Source organism: Pelophylax lessonae, assembly GCF_965119305.1.
Source record: "Pelophylax lessonae genome assembly, chromosome: 1".
Taxonomy (NCBI): Eukaryota; Metazoa; Chordata; class Amphibia; order Anura; family Ranidae; genus Pelophylax; species Pelophylax lessonae.
In genome coordinates, this window is record NC_138768.1 from 851,564,286 (window position 1) to 851,586,644 (window position 22,359).

Genomic DNA, 22,359 nt, shown 5'->3' on the forward strand with positions numbered 1-22,359 from the left:
TTGCTTTTACGCCAAACATAATGTTTTGCATTGTTGCCAAAAAGTTCGATTTTGGTTTCATCTGACCAGAGCACCTTCTTCCACATGTTTGGTGTCTCCCAGGTGGCTTGTGGCAAACTTTAAATTACACTTTTTATGGATATCTTTAAGAAATGGCTTTCTTCTTGCCACTCTTGCCACTCTTCCATAAAGGCCAGATTTGTGCAGTATACGACTGATTGTTGTCCTATGGACAGAGTCTCCCACCTCAGCTGTAGATCTCTGCAGTTCATCCAGAGTGATCATGGACCTCTTGGCTGCATCTCTGATCAGTCTTCTCCTTGTATGAGCTGAAAGTTTAGAGGGACGGCCAGGTCTTCGTAGATTTGCAGTGGTCTGATACTCCTTCCATTTCAATATTATCGCTTGCACAGTGCTCCTTGGGATGTTTAAAGCTTGGGAAATCTTTTTGTATCCAAATCCGGCTTTAAACTTCTCCACAACAGTATCTCGGACCTGCCTGGTGTGTTCCTTGTTCTTCACGATGCTCTCTGCGCTTTAAACGGACCTCTGAGACTATCACAGTGCAGGTGCATTTATACGGAGACTTGATTACACACAGGTGAATTCTATTTATCATCATTAGTCATTTAGGTCAACATTGGATCATTCAGAGATCCTCACTGAACTTCTGGAGAGAGTTTGCTGCACTGAAAGTAAAGGGGCTGAATAATTTTGCACGCCCAATTTTTCAGTTTTTTTATTTGTTAACAAAGTTTGAAATATCCAATAAATTTCGTTCCACTTCATGATTGTGTCCCACTTGTTGTTGATTCTTCACAAAAAATTACAGTTTTATATCTTTATGTTTGAAGCCTGAAATGTGGCAAAAGGTCGCAAAGTTCAAGGGGGGCGAATACTTTCGCAAGGCACTGTATGTGAACTGGCCCTAATAGTATGTATTTTTTAAAGCATTCTTACTTTAATTTCTTCACCCCTGCCTAAAATTCTTTTACAGTACCGTACACACACACAGACACTAATAAACATAATGCTGCCATTCTCAGTCTTGAAGAGTTCACATTTCCATGCAGACAATAGCAGCCTGTATCTGTTCCATTGTGTCAGGAGGAAGTAACAGACTCCATCATTTTCATACTTTTATAGAGTTTAATTGTTAATTGTATTCAGTTAATCTCCAAAATCTTTATAAGGCCTATAAAACGCTTTCACCAGATAGCAGAGCTCTGCCAAAACCAGCACTGAGAGTATGACAGACACTGGTATTGACGTCCGCATCACCATGTCCACTTGATCGTTCCTAAAATGCAAGGTGTGTTTTGTTAAATTGGAGCTCCACCCAAAAGGGGAAGCTCCTCTTGTTCACACCCCCCCCCCCCTCCACTGCCACATTTGGCACTTTTTCAGGGGGGGGAAACCAGGTACCCCCTCCCCCTTCCGGGTAAGATCCCCGCATGGCCAACTACAAAATTTCCAGCCCATCCTGCTTCCACCCCCCCCTTCCCCCTTCCCCACTGCCTTTTGGGAGACACACAGGTCCCAGAAGGACCATTCAGAAGGCAGAGTGTGACTCGAGCATGCGCAGTAGGAAACAGGCTGTGAAGTCGCAAGGCTTCACCTCCTGTTTCCCTTAGTGAAGATGCCGGCGCCTGCACCCGAAGCTGATGGATGAGTCAGCTAGGGGTGCCGACATCACGGGATCCCTTGACAGGTAAGTGTCCTTATATTAAAAGTCAGCAGCTACAGTATTTATAGCTGCTGACTTTAACCACTTAAGCCCCGGAGGATTTTCCTGCTAAAAGACCAGGGGGTATTTTGCGATTCGGCACTGCGTGATTTTAATGGACAATTGCGCGGTCGTGCGATGCTGTACCTAAACGAATTTGGCGTCCTTTTTTTCCCACAAACAGAGCTTTCTTTTGGTGGTATTTGATCACCTGTGCGATTTTTTGATCACGCGCTATAAACAAAAAAAGAGCGACAATTTTGCAAAAATAACAATATTTTTCACATTTTTTTATATGAAATTCCCCCAAAAAAATGTAAAAATCAAAATTGTTTTAACATTTTCGGCCAATTTGTTTTATCCTACCTATGTTTGGTAAAAAAAAATCGCAAAAAGCGTATTTTTATTGGTTTGCGCAAAAGTTATCGCGTTTACTAACAAAGGGAAAGATTTTTGTCATTTTTGTTGTTTTTTTTTTAACGCGTAATGGCGGCGATCTGCGATTTTTTTTGCGGTACTGCGACATTGTGGCGGACAGATCGGACCCTTGACTGACATTTTTGACACTTTTGGGGTTACCAGTGACATTTCTACAGTAATCAGTGCTATACATATGCACTGTTACTGTAAAAATACACTGGTAGTGAAGGGGTTAACTTTATTTGGGAGGGAGGGGCTGTGTGTGTCCCTAGGGGCGTGCTTTCTACTGTGATTGGCTGTGGCTTGAGCTGTAAGGACACTGATCAACGGATCTACATAGTAGATCCGTGTGATCAGTGTCTTTACAGCTAGGAGAATGACAGGTGGCTTGTTTACACAAGCTGCCTGCCTTTCTCCCTCTCCCCCGACGATCGCCGAGTGACCGGCGGACATCGGGTCCGCTGGTCACACGCGCGGGGGGGTCCGTGACCGCGCGGGAGCGCGCCTCCGTGGGCGCGCACTCGCTCCCCAGACCCTCCCAGGCTAGTGACGTTAATTAACGTCACTCTGCCTGGCAGGGACTGACCGCCGCAGTAAATCTACTTGCGGCGGTCGGCAAGCGGTTAAATTTGTTTTTTACAAGCTGGAACTCGGCTTTAATGACCAAGTGGAGACAGGGGGGCAGAAAAATCCCCCAATAGATGTATATTCAGGGTTCTTCTTGGATAAAGCATAGCTCCCAACTGTTCCTGATTTCAAGGGAATGTCCCTGATTTGGAACAAAGTCCCCTCTGTCCCCCTTTCCTCCTTGTTTGTCCCTCATTTTGGTCTAAACTATATAGTTGTATATAAAATGCAATAGAAAGAGGACCTCTATCTGTGCCCCATCCCAAAATGCAGAAGAACAAACAAAGTATGCAGAACCGCTGTCCTGCCAAAGGCGGACTTTACTGGCATAAGCATGAGACCAAACACACCGATAGTATAAAATATCAAAATTGTAATTTATACACATAGCGAAACGCATAGTTGGTATCGCATCAACACAGTAAAACAACACACATGTATTAAAATCACTGTGAAAACAGTAAGACATAGGATGAGGTCCTAGTACAACATATCCCTTATTCCCATATACGGGATGAAGTATTCCACAAATGTAGGGGGGGTGCATGTATTGTACCAGGATACCACCACTAGTCGACGCGTTTCGCTATAAAGCGTAGCTTCCTCAACACCACTTGTGAGAGGGAATCCTTTTGGCAGTATCAGCTAAATCCATGGCTGGTTATATTAGTGTATATAAATAAGCAATAAATGTCAGAAAAAGGCTAAGGCATGAAAGGGGTTAAAATAATTACAGTGCCACCATCTTGTAAAGGAAATTTGTACATCCTGTATATTATTGTATTATATTTTATATGTATTGCACACTGCACTCAATGTGCACACGGCACTAATAATGTTTTCATTACATGTTTGCATTCTTTTGAGTCCTGATTAGAATTAGCCTGCCTATGTTACGCCCCTTGTTACTATAAAAGTACAATTGTAATATTAATGTGATACCTACGTAATCACGTGTATAAAAGCCTTCAATTGCGTCAAATAAAGCAGAACAGTTATTTTGGAAAGATGCAGAGTTTATCTTTTTGTGTCTGTTCCCTACTGCAGTAGTTATTCATTTGGAACCACTAATCAATATGAGGATAGGGGTTGCCTATGTATAAAATGTCCAGAACAATCTATAAACAGAAATAGAAGGGACAATGTAAATTATAGATTGTGTATAGAGTGTGTGTTTAAAAATCACTTTAACCCCCAATGTCAAGCCTAACCCTTAAAGCGGAGTTCCGGCCACAGATTCGTTTTTTTTTTTTAAATACCTCCCAAACAGTGATCCGCCGCCCTTCTTACATCCGCTAATCCGATTTTATACATGTAAATAATAGATTGGCAATACTAAAATCTTACTTTATAAAATTTTTGCAGAGCGCCGCCATCTTTTCCATGGTCCCCCGAAGCCGCAGTGTGCACAAATATGCCCTGCTTCCTGGTTGTAGATGGAGGGGGGGCGATCAATGCAGCGCGAAATCTCGCGCATGCCCAGTACAAAGGAAAGTAGTGGCAATAGGCTGGCGCCGTCCGCGCTGTGCTCCGCCTCTCATCGCGTCATTTTCTGTTTGGAAATAACGCAATGAGAGGAGCGGCCGGCCGCCTACGTCACTGCCCATTGCCTCCTGGGAGTGATCAGTAAGAGCTCCCAGGACGCATTGCAGGACAGGAAGTGACGGCGCGGGCCGCGGCCGCACAGGGAGGAAGTGGAAGGAAAGGTGAGTATATTTTCTGCTGAAACAAGGTAAGTAAAAAAAAAAAAAAATTCAGGAATATCCAATTCTTTTTCAGGGTACAATAAGGAAGCGGGTGACACAAAATCTAAAATAACGATTTTGCGGCCGGAACTCCGCTTAAATTCCAATAGTCATAATCCCTATTACTTTGAGCTAGAACATTTTTAACACATCAACTTCAAAAATGTTGTTGATGGTATAAAATGCAAAAAGTACCCAATGGTGGTAAACTTGCAGCACAAATGTATTCTAATACAACTGATCTGTCAATCATGCTTGTTCACAGTTGTGACCCACCTGGAAGTCCTGAGGTTTGTTGGACAGCACTCTTTGAGGGGCGCTCTTTTTCCTCTTGACCCCCGGAACTGGGTATTGCGGGGGTTTCTTGGGGAGGGTCGGCTGCTCGGCTCCAGGCAGTAGTGACATCGCATCGCCTTCGTCTCCAGTGCCGATTTGGTCTTCTGTGGTCTCTTCATCTGCCATGTCTGCACAGGAAACACAACTACCGTCACATCCCGCAATACAGAGACCATATTATCCAAATTGACTACAATAATGTGGTAAGCAAACAAGTGCACATCCACCAAAACTGATATTTCTAATCATGAAACCACTGCCTCTTTCACCGTTGTACCAAAGTGGCTCACAAACATTGGAATTGCAACTGGAGCCCAACATTATCAAGATGTTTGAGGGGCTCAAGCAACAATCTCAGAGCTTCAGTAAACCAGATAACGCCGATAATGTATACAGCAAAGACGTCTTCTGCTCCTTATCACTTTCCTGAGGTTATAAGTAGTTTTATGGATAATAGGAAGCCACCAATGTACCAATCCAGTGGGAAAGCCAATGATCAAAAAGCAAAAGACAGTGCTACAAACCTGGAAACTTATAAATCTTCACACCAGTGCCCCCGCTAACAGTCTCTATAACCCTACACCGTCAGAGGACATTGGTATATTGCAGTAAAACATACTTTACGGAAGATCAATCGGTACAGAGGGAATAGAAAATCCAGCACTAAAATGTTGACGGGTTTCAGCTCCTACAGGCCTTACTCATAACAGTGAGTAATGAGTAAGGTCTGTAGGGGCTGAAACGCTTTAGTGCTGGATTTTTTTTCTTCATCCCAGTGCCTCACGCTCACAGCCTCTACAACCCTCTAATAACATGGTCAGAAGACCGCCACATTGGTATATTGCAGTAAAACATACTTTACGGAAGATCAATCGGTACAGAGGTAATAGAAGATCCAGCACTAAAATGTTGACGGGTTTCAGCTCCTACAGGCCTTACTCATAACAGTGAGTAATGAGTAAGGTCTGTAGGGGCTGAAACGCTTTAGTGCTGGATTTTTTTTCTTCATCCCAGTGCCTCACGCTCACAGCCTCTACAACCCTCTAATAACATGGTCAGAAGACCGACACATTGGTATGCTGCAGTAAAACATACTTTAATGAAGATCAAGATTTACAGAGGAAATAGAAAATCCAGCACTAAAATGTTGTTGTGTTTTAGCTCCTACAGGCCTTACTCATAACAGTGAATAATGAGTAAGGTCTGTAGGGGCTGAAACACGTCAACATTTTAGTGCTGGATTTTTATTCCCCCTGTACCGCTTGATCTCTAATAAAGTATGTTTTACTTCAAAACATCAGAATGCCAGCTCTTCTGACCTTGTGGTATTCCAATGATACCCCTGAGATTCCAAAATATTGCCAAAATTGGAATGTACATTAGCCTGTCTATAGCACCTCATAATAGGAGAAGAATTTCTTATTTCTTAACAACTGGTATGAAAACAGTTCCTAATTCTGACATCTGACAACACTGATGACGTTTAGAGCTTTCTTCGATCCACTGAATGCACCCAGTTCCAATCAATGATACCCATCCACCTTAGAGTAGCATACATCAAATGAGAGTTGGGGAAAAGTCATAATTACTTATGTCTATACTTATTCCAGGTCAGTATTTGGCATATATTAGTTTGAAAACCAGACGCCCAGCATTAGAGGAATTATCAAAAGCAACCTTCAAAAGTTCTCCAATGACAGATTTTCATTAAAGTGATTATGTAGTGTTATTTATTTTTTTATTTGTTGGTTGGTTTATTTAAATATTGTGGTCATGTCTAAAAAAAAAAAAAAAAAAAAAAACATTTTTAACATTTTAATTTTTTGTTAGTAAGGTAAATAAAAAAAATAATGCATATTTATATTTTGCATTCTTCTTTTTCACCAGCAGGTGGCGCTCTAGCTCATTTTTTACACTTTCCAGTCTCTCTCTTTGTTGTAAAGCCCCTTTGTTTAAACACCTTGTGGACTGGGGGCTGTGTTTTACCTTAATGCAGAAAATGCATTAGGGTAAAAGAATGTCCTGCATTTTGAACCACTTTAATCATAACGTTATGATTAAACACTAGTAAAGTGCGAAACGCATCAGTATCTTTCCTTCCCTGGTGTGATTTTATATTTTTGTACCTGAATGTGATAAATAAAGTTAACAATGCGTGCAGGCATCTGGAGAATATGTTAAATTCTATAGTAAGGGTGGCGAGCCGGGCTAGCACTCTTACAGAGTGGCGGGGCAGTGAACGTAACCAACAGGAGACAAATGCTTAGAGCGGTGTAAATCTTCTCATTGTTTACACACAGAAGTGAATGACGCATCAGCAGTAACTCCTTCCTGATCATACAGCTCTGTCTGATATTTCAAAGATACAAGGTAGGCTGCTACTGCTGGGCTGTCACAATAGCTAACCCACAGTGCTCAGGGAATCCTGTGTTATGTATTGAATACTTATGTGCAAAATGAGGATTGGATAGAAGTCTATAAAACACATAAAACAGCAGTTTAAAAATGTATAAACTTTAAAAAAAAATATAAAAAAATACATTGACCCCAAGAAATTATACACTGCTCAAAAAAATTAAAGGAACCCTTTGAAAACACATCAGATCTCAATGGGGAAATATATCATGCTGGTCATTGCTGGATATCTTTACTGATATGGACTGGGTAATGTGTTAGGAAGGAAAGGATGCCACATCATTTGATGAAAATGAAAATGATCATCCTACAGAGGGCTAAATTCAAAGACACCCCGAAAATCAAAGTGAAAAAATAATGCAGCAGGCTAGTCTATTTTGCTGAATTTTAATTGCAGCAACTCAAAATGGTGCTCAATAGTTTGTATGGCCCCCACGTGCTTGTATGGATGTCTGACAACGTTGGGGCATGCTCCTAATGAGACCATGGATGGTGTCCTGGGGTATTTCCTCCCAGATCTGTACCAGGGCATCACTGAGCTCCTGATCAGACTGAGGTGCAACCTGGCGGCATCAGATGGACTGAAACATAATGTCCCAGAGGTGTTCTATTGGATTTAGGTCAGGCAAGCGTGGGGGCCATTCAATGGTATCAATTCCTTCATCCTCCAGGAACTGGCTGCATACTCTTGTCACATGAGGCCGGACATTGTCGTGCACCAGGAGGAACCCAGGACCCACTGCGCCAGCGTAGAATCTGACAGTGGGATCAAGGATTACATCCAGGGCCGGTGCTTCCACTAGGCAAACTAGGCAGCCGACTAGGGCGCATTGCCACTTAGGGGCGCAGCCACGAGTCGGCACTCTCTCTCCATCATGAATGATTATTGTGAGCTGAGGGGAGGGGTGGTGGTGGGGGAGGAAGAAGGGACAGAGGAAGATGCCAGGTGTCTTGGGCAGTGGCGGAACTACCAGGTCCTGGCTTTCCACCACTGTTGGAGAGGCCCCAAGAGGCAGGAAGGGAGCCCACCAGAGTGTTGCCTGCATAATGATCCTCTTTGGCTGAAGTTGAGCGGCCTTAACCCCAGGCAGGAATAGACTCTCTGCACTAGGTTGGTAGGCTGCCGTTCATTTCCCTGGGTCGGTATTAAGCAGGGAGCAGAGGAAAGCTGAACCTGAGCCAGAGCTCAGCACTGTAGGGCAGAACCTTTACTGGGGAAGAAGCGACAAGGCACCAGAATGGTCTGAGGAGGTTGGTGATGAAGGACATGCGGAGCTCTCTGACTGCTGCTTTTCCCTCCACCAGGAGCCGGTTGGAGCTGTGGTGAGCACTGTGGTCCAGGAGAGGAGCGTCCTGGGAGAAGGAATCAGCAGGATCACAGTGAGGGAGGGCAGAGTGCAGGCCACTGTCTTCATACCGTCCAGTGAGTGTCCCCAGAACAGGGGATCAGGGCCCCTGGGTGTTACATGGAGAATCCCTGGTATGAAAGGGAATCGGGGTCACCAGGTGTCCCATGGGGAATTGGAGTCACCAGGTGTGACATGGGGGATAGGGGTCACCAGATGTAGCAGGGGTTCGGGGTCACCAGGTGTGCCATGAGGAATTGGGGTCCCTGGGTGTGCCATGGGGGATTGGGGTCCCCAAGTGTGACATGGAGGAACATCAGGGTCCCCAGGTGTGACATGGAAAAACATCAGGGTCTGACATAGAGAAACATTGGGGTCCCTGAGTGTGACATGGAGGAACATTGGGGTCAGTGGATATGACAGCATTACATGGAGGAATATTGAGGTCCCAGGGTGTAACATGGAAAAACATCAAAATCCCTGGGTGCGACATGGAGGGACATTAGGGTCCCCGGGTGTGACATGGAGGAATATGGGGGTCACTGGGTATGACAGCATAACATGGAGGAACCATCATATCAGGGTTACTAGGTATGACGGAGGAGTTTTTAACCCCTTCCCTTTTTTTGGGGAGCGCAAGTAGCTGGTCTTGCCTAGGGCGTAAAATAGTCTAGCACCGGCCCTGATTACATCCCAATACTTAATTGCAGTCAGGGTGCCATTGTCCAGCCTGTAGAGGTCTGTGCGTCCCTCCATGGATATGCCTCCCCAGACCATCACTGACCACCACCAAATCCATCATGCTAAACAATGTTACAGGCAGCATAACATTCTCCACGGCTTCTCCAGACCCCTTCATGTCTGTCACATGGGCTCAGGGTGAACCTGCTCTCATCTGTGAAAAGCACAGGGCACCAGTGGCAGACCTGCCAATTCTGGTGTTCAATGGCAAATGCCAATCGAGCTTCACAGTGCCGGGCAGTGCGCACAGAGCCCATTAGAGGACGTTGGGCCCTCAGGCCACCCTCATGAAGTCTTTTTCTGATTGTTTGGTCAGAGAAATTCACACCAGTGGCCTGCTGGAGGTCATTTTGTAGGGCTCTGGCAGTGCTCATCCTGCTCCTCCTTGCACAAAGGAGCAGATACCGATCATCCTGATGGGTTAAGGACCTTCTCCGGCCCTGTCCAGCTCTCCTAGAGTAACTGCCTGTCTCCTGGAATCTCCTCCATGCTCTTAAGACTGTGCTGGGAGACACAGCAAACCTTCTGGTAATGACACGTATTGATGTGCCATCCTGGAGGAGTTGGACTGTCTGTGCAACCTCTATAGGGCCCAGGTATCGTCTCATGCTACCAGTAGTGACACTGACCCTAGCCAAATGCAAAACTAGTGAAAAACAGTCAGAAAAGATGAGTAGGGGAAAAAAAGTCAGTGGCTTCTACCTGTAAATCCACTTCTATTTTGAAGGACATCTCAATGTTGCCCATCTAGTGCACCTGCTGTTAATTTCATTAACACCAAAGCAGCTGAAAACTGATTAAAAACCCCCCTCTGCTACTTAACTGACCAGATCAATATCCCAGGAGTTTAATTTACTTGATGCTATACTCTGATTAAAAAGTGTTCCTTTCATTTTTTTTGAGTAGTGTACTTTCCCTTTAAGAAGTTTCCTCAGGCTGCAATATTTTCATTGATTGTCTTCATTTATTCATTTATACCTCCTGGAAATGATCTGCAAGCATCCCTAATCCCATAGACAGATGCGGCAGCCAGGCTCCACGCAATGTGATCCGCCTAATAAGAGGACAACAGACGGCACTCAGATCCGCATAGCAAATTCAAGTGCAATGTAAAAAATCTCCACTTCCAGAAACTATAAATTATTCCATTATGAAGAGTACTTGTGTCTATTTTTGTATTTTTCTTGATTTATTTGTTGTCACTTGTTACTGTTATATGGCTGCAATGTAACATTTTATACTCAAAGATATGATCCATCTATGGCAGTTCTGTTTATCCTGGGTTCACATCTACAGGTAAGACTGACCACAGCAACGCTTCCGCGCATTTTTCCTGTGTTCGCACGCATCACGTTCATTTTAATGCGGTTCCTGAAGTTTCTAACTCTTTTCCAAAAAACGCACTGCACCCAACTGGATGCAGTTTCCACGTACAGATGCATCTGCTTGGTTTTAATACTAAATGGGACACTATTCTTCCCACTGACACCAATGATGGGACACTATTCCTCCCACTGACACCAATGATGGGACACTATTCCCCCCACTGACACCAATGATGGGGCACTATTCCTCCCACTGACACCAATGATGGGAAACTATTCCTCCCACTGACACCAATGATGGGGCACTATTCCTCTCACTGACACCAATGATGGGGCACTATTCCCCCCACTGACACCAATGATGGGGCACTATTCCTCCCACTGACACCAATGATGGGACACTATTCCTCGTACTGACACCAATGATGGGGCACTATTCCTCCCACTGATGCCAATGATGGAGCACTATTCCTCCGACTGATACCAATGATGGGGCACTATTCCTCCCACTGACACCAATGATGGGGCACTATTCTTCCCAATGACACCAATGATGGGGCATTATTCCTCCCACTGGCACCAATGATGAAGCACTAGTTCTTCCACTGACACCAATGATGGGGCACTATTCCTCCCACTGACACCAATGATGGGGCACTATTCCTCCCACTGACACCAATGATGGGGCACTATTCCTCCCACTGATAGCAATGATGGAGCACTATTCCTCCGACTGATACCAATGATGGGGCACTATTCCTCCCACTGACACCAATGATGGGGCATTATTCCTCCCACTGACACCAATGATGAAGCACAAGATCTTCCACTGACACCAATGATGGGGCACTATTTCTGCACACCCCTTTTAAAATGTCAGGTTTCTGTGATGTAAAAAAATGAGACAGATAAATAATTTCAGAATTTTTTCCACCTTTAATGTGACCTTTGAACTGTACAACTCAATTGAAAAACAAACTGAAATTGTTTAGGAGGGGAGGGGGGAGTAAAAATAAAAAACTAAAATAATGTGGTTGCATAAGTGTGCACACCCTTTCATAACTGGGGATGGATGTAGCGGTTTTCAGAATTAAGCAATCCCATTTAAAATAGCGATCGACCGATATCGGTTTTCCGATACTGATATTTTGGCGATCGCATATCGGTATTGGCCGATATTAACCAATATTTTTGTACCTTTAAAATTTTGCAAAATAAACACAAATTTCTACACAAATCCGTGACTGAACATGTTAATCTTTATTTATTAACATTTTTAACATAAAGGGCTCGTTCTTCACACCTTAACTGCATGAGAACTGATAGGAAAACTTCAATTGCAGGGATATTTAGTTTCACATCATTCTGATTGTGCATTAATGCATAATAAACTGCTGCAGTAGTGCACTCACTCGCTGCAATAATTTTAAATCACTACTGTAGTGCAGTCAGGGCAAAACTGCAAGAAAAAAAGCTAGGCAACACAGTGGATTGGACTGGAGTCAGAGGAGTGGACTACTGCTGCAGTAGGACACTCACAGCAACTACTGCAGTCAGTGCAAAACTGCTAGAAAAAAAGCTAGGCAACAGCTACACAGTGAACTGTATTGGACTGGAGTCAGTGGACTACCACTGCAGTAGGGCACTCACTGCAATAATTTTAAATCAGTACTGCAGTGAGTGCCCTACTGCAGCGGTAGTCCACTGACTCCAATCTACTGTCTGTAACGCTCCTGCGTTTTTGTAGTAGGCTGGATTTGCAGCTTCAGAATCTCCACTCAGTAGTGGACTTTGCTTAGTAGTACTGTGGGTTGCGTTGTTATAAGCAAATTCCGCCAGAGGGAGAAGGTCCACCCAATCATCCTGTAGGTATGATGTGTAGCAACGCAGATATTGTTCTATACACTGGTTGACTCTTTCAGTCTGTCCGTTGGTCTGAGGGTGGTAGGGAGAAGTGAGCTTTCGCTCAATCCGTAATATTTGACAAAGAGCTTGCCAAAATTTGGAGATGAACTGTGAACCACGGTCGGATAAAAGAGTCTTTGGTATTCCGTGTAACTTGAACACATGTTTCATCAGTAGTTCCGCTGTTTGTTTGGATGAAGGTAGTCTACGGATAGCGATGAAATGTGCCATCTTTGTCAGGTGGTCCACTGACACTAGAATGGTATTAAATCCTTTAGAAGGTGGTAGATCTACTATAAAGTCTAAGGATACAACCTCCCATGGAACCTGGGGTATTGGTAGACTGCAGAGTAGACCAGATGGTTTTGTAGTGTCAATTTTGGACCTTGCACAGATGTCACATGAAGATACAAATTTTTGTACAGACGTCTTCATATCAGGCCACCAAAACTGCCTAGTAAGCAAATTAAGGGTTTTCGTCATACCCATATGTCCTGCCATGGGCACATCATGTGATAACTCCAAGATCTTGGTACGCATAGTAGGGGGTATGTAGAGTTTGTCGTTGTAGTAGAGGAAGCCTTCTGCATCAGTACTTAGTTGTGGTGGAGGTGAATCCAATCTTATACTGTGCAAAATCTCTTCCTTCAGGGAACGAACAACCCCAATAATACGTTCATAGGGTATTATAGGAATAGAAGGGATTTCAGCGCAGTTATCTTCGGTTAATCGTGATAGCGCATCCGCTATTTTATTTTTGTCTGCAGGCGTGTAGGTCACTAAGAAGTTGAATCTTAGGAAAAATAATGACCATCGTACCTGCCGGTGGGAGAGAGTTTTGTTAGTCTGGAGGTATTGAAGGTTTTTGTGATCTGTATATATGAGTATTGGTAACCGGGTACCCTCAAGTAGATGTCGCCAATTCTCCAGTGCCAGTTTTATGGCAAGCAACTCCTTTTCACCCACTGGGTAATTCACCTCTGGGCTGCTTAATGATTTTGAAAAGAAAGCAACTGGGTGGAGTGGTGAAGTATTTGTTGGTCGTTGGGAGAGAACTGCTCCTACTGCCATGTTTGACGCATCTACCTCCAGAATATATTGTAGGGATGGGTCTGGATGGCGTAGTATGGGAGCAGAAGTAAAGCTTGATTTTAACAAGCGGAAAGCTCCATTTGCTTCTTCTGACCATTTGAATGGTTTCTTTATACTTGTAAGTTGTGTGAGAGGTCTCACAATGGCAGAAAAGTTCTCGATGAACTTCCTATAGAAGTTTGAAAATCCAAGGAATTGCTGTAATGCCTTACGAGTTGTTGGTATAGGCCAGTCCAGAATACAGGATATCTTGCTCATATCCATCTTAATTCCGGTTTTGGATATGATGTATCCCAGGAATAATATTTCTTCTTTATGAAATAGGCATTTTTTTAATTTCACGTATAGATTGTGTGCGAGTAATCTGGATAACACAAGTCTTACATGTTTTATATGTTCAGGGAGAGATAGAGAATAGATAAGTATATCGTCCAGATATACTACAACACAGACATCAAGTAAGTCTCTAAAGATGTCGTTTATGAACCTTTGAAAAGCTGCGGGAGCATTACACAACCCGAATGGCATCACAAGATATTCAAATAATCCGTATCTGGTTCTGAATGCTGTTTTCCACTCATCTCCGTCACGGATTCGGATTAGGTTGTATGCCCCTTTCAGGTCTAATTTAGAGAAGTAAGTAGCCCCACGCACTTGTTCAATGAGTTCAGGGATGAGCGGTAAAGGATAGCGATCCTTTATTGTAATCGTATTTAATTGCCTATAATCGATAATAGGCCTAAGACTTGAATCCTTATTGCGGACAAAAAAAAGTCCTGCAGCTGTGGAAGAAGTAGAGGGTCTGATGAACCCTTTTGTCAAATTCTCATCCAAGTATTCCTTGAGATGAGAAAGTTCATCCTGTGAAAGAGGATAAACATGACCGAAAGGCAATTTGCTGTTAGGGAGTAGATCGATAGTGCAATCATAATCCCTATGGAGAGGCAACATTTGGGCATTTTTTTCAAGGAATACTTCGGACAGATCCTGATAGCATAGTGGTGCAATCTCATCTGGCACCACAGACAGGATCTTTCCATAAGATGGGAGGTTACACGTAATCTCACAATAGTGAGAAGGGAAAGACAAAGTCCGTTTTTTCCAATCTATGATTGGTTGATGTGTGTGTAACCAGGGGAGTCCCAAAATAATAGAAAAATGGGGTGAAGATAGTATATCAAAAGTGGTGGTCTCCATATGAGACTCGTTAGTAGTGACGAGGAGTGCTTGTGTCTGGTTGGTGATTGGACCAGAAGATAGTGGGATACCGTTAATGAAACTAACAGAAACAGGTTTAGGTTTTGAAATAATAGGTATTTTATTTAAGGTAACAAAACATGTATCAATATAGTTTCCACAAGATCCGGTGTCGATCATAGCCTTGGTGGTAATCCTAGTCTGGTCCCACTGTAATGTCAAATGAACAAAGAGATAGGGGTTAGAAAAGGAAGTCGTTAATCCTCCTAGCAAAACATGTGAACACTCACCCTCTTTTTTGCGGACAAGGGGACAGACGCTTATCAAATGATCCGGGGATGCGCAGTACATGCAGAGGTTTCTGGATCTTCTTCTGGCTCGTTCAGTAGTTGATAAAGGTGGGCGTATGGTTCCTACCTCCATGGGAGTAGGGTCAACGGCCGAAATCCGAGAAGGACTAGACAATGGCATTCCCATTTTCTCAGCCCTTCTTTCACGCAGTCGACTGTCGATGTTGATACTGAGTTGTATTAAGGCATCCAAGGTGCCAGGTAAATCCGCTCGGGCGAGCTCGTCTTTAACAGCTTCTGACAAGCCGAGTCTGAATTGAGTTCGCAGAGATGTATCATTCCACCCTGAATCAAGGGTCCATCTTTTGAACTCAGCTACAAAGTCTTCTACAGGTCTCCTTCCTTGTTTTAAAGCCCTCAATTGAATATCAGCAGTACTCTGCCTGTTGGGGTCATCATATAAACTAGCGAGTTCCGCTAGAAACAAAGAATAGGAGTTCAGAAGCTGATCATTTTTTTCAAAGAGAGAGTCTGCCCAGGCCCGTGGGTCACCCGTTAAGTATGAGATAACGGTACAGACTTTAATTTGATCAGTAGGGTATGTACGAGGTTTTAACAAAAAAAGTAATTGACATGCCTTTTTGAATTCACAAAATTTTTTCCGTTCACCTGTAAACACTAGAGGAGGGTTTATTTTAGGTTCAGGGGGTTGAGCAGCAGTGAGCCGTGAAAGACGGGTTACCTGCTGTATCAGAGTCTGATTTTCTTCTTTTACTTCAGTAAGAGCAAGCATTAATGCATTTACTTGTTGTGTTAATTGTGTCACTTGAGTGGGTAATTCTGCTGAATCCATTTTTATGGTTCGTTCAATCTGTAACGCTCCTGCGTTTTTGTAGTAAGCTGGATTTGCAGCTGCAGAATCTCCACTCAGTAGTCATGTAGAGATGTGTTGAATAACCAGATCCAACTCTCCAGACTCATCACTGTGGGCTTGTCAGCTTCAGCATACAGATATACACACTCAATAAGATGTTCCTGGAGTGATAGGATGTATATAACAGTATGAAGATGATGTGCTGAAGGGACAGGTGTGAGCAGTGACAGTAATGGTAAGCACTTGATAGAAATGTTCAGGAGAGTACTAGATGGTATTAGGTAGAATGCAGATAGGTTAGTAATCGAGTATGGTAACAGGTGGTAAGGACAGCAGATGACAAATGCGGGATAGACTAACCCAGTGCAAGGATAGATGGTAGTAGACTCAAGAGCTAGCAATCTATGTAACAGTGCAGATGATAGATTTAGTATGCATAGATAGTAACAGTCCTTATGTGCAGAGGTAGATAGTGTAAGTAAGGTTATGGAGGATTCCCCTGTGGGGTACTTATAACTAGTAAAGTTAGTAGTAGCAGGGTCCAGTAGTAAGGGAGCGATCCAGTAGCGAGATACAGGGATCGGTAGCGAGGTTCCGGTCTGTTTCCAAGTAAAAGGGAATAGCTGGAGGTTCCGGTAGCAAGGTAAGCTTGTAAGCATGTGGACACACGGCAGGTTGAACGAACGATGTGAGAGAGAACGCCGGCGGTTGAAATAGCCGCTCTGCGGCGCTCGGCGATGACGTCATCCGTCTTAAAGGTGTATGCGTACCACCTAATTAGAAAGGTGGGACGCATATTTGAAAGAAAAGTGGAAAATAAGGGTACCAGAGGTACCAGAATCTTACACTGTCTAGCTTTTTTTCTAGCACTTTTGCACTGACTGCAGCGCAGCGCAGTCAGTGCAAAACTGCTAGAAAAAAAAGCTAGACAAAAGCTAGACAGTGGATTGGAGTGGACTCAATGGAATGGACAGACACTACCACTACACTTTAATACTCCCAGTTAAGTAGAACAATATTATAGTGCAGAAAGCAGAAAATTTCAGCATGTTCACCAGTTAAACGGCTTCTTTTCATAAATTGCTGCCACTTCACTAAAAACACGCTCACTTGGTACTGAGGAAGGAGGAGCAGAAAGGTATCTTCTAGCATGAGAAGCAAGTCTTTTGTAGCGTGCCTCATTTTCTTTCCACCACTGAAGAGGATCACTTCTTCTGTCAATTACTGGCTCCTTCAAATAGAGAAGAAGTTCATCATCCAGGCTCATTATTGCAGATTCTGATGAATCCTCTGCATGAGGCCCCAATAAAACACTGAACATGGCATCTATTTGACCACAATGAATTTTCTCTTCTGTCCGTTGTCTTTTTGGACATATTTCTCCTGCATCCTGCTCTTCCATCAGAAACCATCTCTTCTTGTCTTTTCTTTTCATCGGGAACCTCCTGCAACTTCTGTTGAATATCTTCTGTCAGCCATTGTTTTGCTTTGGCCAATACATCATCAGAAGAGAAAGGATGGTTCTTGTATTGAGGATCCAAAAGACATGCAAGCACAACATTTTTATTCTCCTCATGTTTCTCAAAACGTTTGGCGAGGCTGTCCCTCATGGCCTGCCTACATGCTTTAATGCCATGTGTGTTGGGTCCTTCATTCTGTTGAAGAAGCATCTTCAGGACTCTCACACATGGGATGACAGAGGACTCAGATGAGTCGTAATGACTCACCTCCAGTGTCACATCCTCAATGGGTAGAAGCGTCTCTATAATGTTGGCTACTATGTCCCACTGATCTGCAGTAGGACAAGAATGTCCTCCAAGTCCATATTCACCAGAATATATGGTGAGAGCTTGCTTCTGCTCCAGCATCCTCTGTAACATGTGTAGTGTTGAGTTCCATCGTGTTGGAACAGCCTGTATCAGGTTGTTTTTGGTTAGGCCAAGGTCTTCCTGAATGCACTCCAGTCGCTGCTTGGCAAGAACAGAATGGTGGAAATGGCCTGCGCACTTCTTCAGCATGGTAATAATGTCCAGCAAAGCTTTCTGGTTTGACAGACCATCATATACCACCAGTTGGAGGGTGTGTGCCATGCAACTGAGGTCTGACCCTTCAGCAAGTCTCATACCTTTAACCATGTTCGCTCCGCTGTCTCGCAGCACAAGCATCACTCGGTCTTTGGTGGTTCCCCATTCTTCTAGCATGCCTAGAAACATTTCTCTAATGTACTCCCCAGTGTGGGATCCTTGCATCAATTTTGTATTCAACACCAAATGCCTTCTTGTCCATCCGCTGTCAATGAAGTGGCATGTAAGACTCATTAGTCATTCTGTTTGTCCTGACCAGCAGTCAGTCGTGAGTGAGAGTGAGTTGACAGCATTCTCTGGTTGCAGCATAGCCTTTACTTTGTCAATGACTTATTGGTGAATCTTTTGCAGCATTTCAGTTCGATAAAATTTGTCACTCTTCAGCGTGTACCTTGACTCAAGTATGGACAGCAACCTCTTAAATCCAGAGTCAGACACTATCGTTAATGGCTGGTTATCAGTCACTATCATCTCTGTGATTACTCTGTCCAGCAGTTGGGATCTTCCATCAGATATTAGCCACCTGTTTTTTTCTGAAACATATCTGTTATTGTTGCCTGGGATAGTGATGATTCACCTTGTGATTCATTTTGTTTTTTCTGTGCTGCATTATACAATTCAACATGATGAACTCTTATGTGTGCCCAAAGATTTGACGTATTTTTGTTTTTTGCAGTTATTGATCCCAAGCTTACATTATTTTTGCAGGTGTTGCACAGTGCTGCTGATTTTCCTGGAGATGGAGAAGAGAAATAGTCCCAGACCACACTTTTAATTTTTCTATCTCCATTGAAACTTGAAAGACACTAATGAATATATACTATAGCCTTAAAAAAATGGCTGGCTGGAACCCTGTGGTGATGAGTGGCTGGCCTGGCACCATTTGAAGAGTGGCTGGCCTGGCACCCTTTGGTGGCTGGCTGGCACCCTGTGGTGTGTGGCTGGCTGGCACCCTTTAGTGGCTGGCTGGCACCCTTTGATGGCTGGCTGGCACCCTGTGGTGGCTGGCTGGCTGGCACCCTCTAGTGGGTGTCTGGCTGGCACCCTGTGGTGGGTGGGTGGCTGGCTGGCACCCTTTGTTGCTGGCTGGCTTGCATCCTGTGGTGATGAGTGGCTGGCCTGTCACCCTTTGGTGGATGGCTGGCTGGCACCCTTTGGTGGCTGGCTGGCACCCTGTGGTGGGTGGCTGGCTGGCACCCTTTGGTGTCTGGCTGTCTGGCACCCTTTGGTGGCTGGCATCCTGTGGTGGGTGGATGGCTGGCTGGCACCCTGTAGTGGGTGGGTGGCTGGCTAGCACCCTGTGGTGGGTGGCTGACTGGCACCCTGTGGTGGGTAGGTGGCTGGCTGGCACCCTTTGGTTGTTGGCTGGCTGGCACCCTGTATGGTGGGTGGCTCGCAGGTGGTGCAGTCAGGCAGGGCCTGTGGCTGGCTGGTACAGGCCTGTGGGTGTGTGCGGGTGGCTGGCTGGCTGGCACCGGGCAGCTGTGGGTAAGTGGCCACTGCACAGTGCTGCTGATTTTTCCTGGAGATGGAGAAGAGAAATAGTCCCAGACCACACTTTTAATTTTTCTATCTCCATCCATCTCCATTAAAACTTGAAAGACACTAATGAATATATACTATACCCTTAAAAAAAATGGCTGGCTGGCACCCTGTGGTGATGAGTGGCTGGAATGGCACCCTTTGGTGGCTGGCTGGCACCCTGTGGATGGGTGGCTGGCTGGCACCCTTTGGTGGGTGGTTGGCTGGCACCCTGTGGTGGGTGTCTGGCTGGCACCCTTTGGTGGCAGGCTGGTTGGCACCCTTTGTTGCTGGCTGGCACCCTGTAGTGGGTGGCTGGCTGGCACCCTGTGGTGGCTGGCTGGTTGGTACCCTGTGGTGGGTGGCTGGCTGGCACCCTTTGTTGCTGGCTGGCACCCTGTGGTGGGTGGCTGGCTGGCACCCTGTGGTGGGTGGCTGGCTGGCTGCCACCCTTTGTTGCTGACTGGCACCCTGTGGTGGGTGGTTGGCTGGCACCCTGTGATGGGTGGCGGGCTAACACCCTTTGGTGGCTGGCTGTCTGGGACCCTGTGGTGGGTGGCTGACTGGCACCCTGTGGTGGGTGGCTGGCTTGCTGGCTGGCACCCTGTGGTGGGTGGGTGGCTGGCACCCTTTGGTGGTTGGCTGGCTGACACCCTGTGTGGTGGGTGGCTGGCAGGTACAGGTCCAGGGCCTGTGGCTGGCTAGCTGGTACAGTCAGGCAGGGCCTGTGGCTGGCTGGCAGGTACAGGCCTGTGGGTGTGTGCGGGTGGCTGGCTGTCACCGGGCAGCTGTGGGTGGGTTGCCGCTGCACAGTGCTGCTGATTTTCCTGGAGATTGAGAAGAGAAATAGTCCCAGACCACCCTTTTAATTTTTCTATCTCCATTGAAACTTGAAAGACACTAATGAATATATACTATAGCCTTAAAAAATGGCTGGCTGGCACCCTGTGGCGATGAGTGGATGGCCTGGCACCCTTTGGTGGGTGGGTGTCTGGCACCCTTTGTTGCTGGCTGGCTGGCACCCTGTGGTGGGTGGCTGGCTGGCTGGCACCCTGTGGTGGATGGCTGGCTGCCACCCTGTGGTGGGTGGCTGGCTGGCTGGCACCCTGTGGTGGGTGGCTGGCTGGCTGGCTGGCCCCCTGTGTGGTGGGTGGCTGGCTGGCACCCTGTGGTGGGTGGCTGGCTGGCTGGCCCCCTGTGTGGTGGGTGGCAGGTACAGGCCAGGGCCTGTGGCTGGCTAGCTGGTGCAGTCAGGCAGGGCCTGTGGCTGGTTGGCTGGTACAGGCCTGTGGGTGTGTGCGGGTGGCTGGCTGGCACCGGGCAGCTGTGGGTGGGTGGCCGCGGTGACTGTGTTACACACTGTGCACTGTGACTGGTCACTACTGTATGATTGAGAAGAAATTGAATTGTGCAGAGACTCTAGTAGCCGAGGTGGCTGTAAAACACACTGTGCGCACTGTGAGACACCAAAACGAGGCTGAGGAAGGCAGCCTAAGAAGGCCGCAGAAGCTGTCCCAGACTCCCAGTGCGCGGAGGCGTGTGGAGCAACATACGCGATGAAGTCATGGCAATATCGGTAACCGCCGGGGCCAATTCCAATATATCGGGGAAACTGCATATCGGCCCCCGATATATCAGTGTTGCCGATAATCGGCCGATCCCTAATTTAAACTCATGTTACTATTGTTGATATGGTGGGGTCCATTGTTGCTGGGACAGTCTATTGTTGTGTGAGGGATCTATTGTTGCTGAGGTGGCGTCTATTGCTGCTGGGGGGATTAATGTTGCTGGGGTGGGGGGGTCTACTGTTGCTGGGGTATGGTCCGTTGTTGCTGGGAGAGTCTATTGTTGTGTGAAGGATCTATTGTTGCTTAGATGGGGTCTATTGCTGCTGGGAAGATTTATTGTTGCTGGGGTGGGGTCCATGGTTGCTGGGGGAGTCATTTGTTATGTGAGGGATCAATTGTTGCTGGGGTAGGGTCCATTGTTGCTGGGGAGTCTATTGTTGTGTGAGGGATCTATTGTTGCTTAGGTGGGGTCTATTGCTGCTGGGAAGATTTATTGTTGCTGGGTTGGGGGTCTATTGTTGCTGGGGGAGTCATTTGTTGTGCGAGGGATCTATTGTTGCTGGGGTGGGATCTATTGGGATCTATTGTGCTGGCTCCAGAGGATGTATTTTTCTGCTTTTCTGGTAATTAGACAAGAACAAATTCCATACAAATTATTTAGCACCTGAAAAATAATACTTGGGGCAGTACTGGGAGGTGGATAGGGGAGGGCAGTACTGGGAGGTGGATAGGGAAGGGCAGTACTGGGAGGTGGATGGGGGGGGGCAGTACTGGGAGGTGGATAGGGGGGGCAGTACTGGGAGGTGGATGGGGGGCAGTACTGGGAGGTGAATAGGGGGGGCAGTACTGGGAGGTGGATGGGGGGGCAGTACAGGGAGGTGGATGGGGGGGGGGCAGTACTGGGAGGTGGATGGGGGGGGCAGTACTGGGAGGTGGATGGGGGGGCAGTAAAGGGAGGTGGATAGGGGGGGCAGTACTGGGAGGTGGATGGGGGGGCAGTACAGGGAGGTGGATAGGGGGGGCAGTACTGGGAGGTGGATGGGGGGGCAGTACTGGGAGGTGGATGGGGGGGGCAGTACTGGGAGGTGGATAGGGGGGGGGCAGTACTGGGAGGTGGATGGGGGGGCAGTACAGGGAGGTGGATAGG

The 22,359-nt window shown here is 45.9% G+C and overlaps 1 protein-coding gene across 1 annotated transcript in view; it reads right to left on the reverse strand.

The window, feature by feature from the left end:
* The window catches only part of DYSF (dysferlin), a 412,280-nt gene that overhangs the window by 292,436 nt on the left and 97,485 nt on the right, over positions 1-22,359 (reverse strand). Inside the window, exon 6 of the mRNA XM_082264486.1 lies at positions 4,795-4,982. Within this exon, the coding sequence (XP_082120612.1) occupies positions 4,795-4,982 (188 nt within the window). The remainder of the gene's footprint in view (positions 1-4,794; positions 4,983-22,359) is intronic.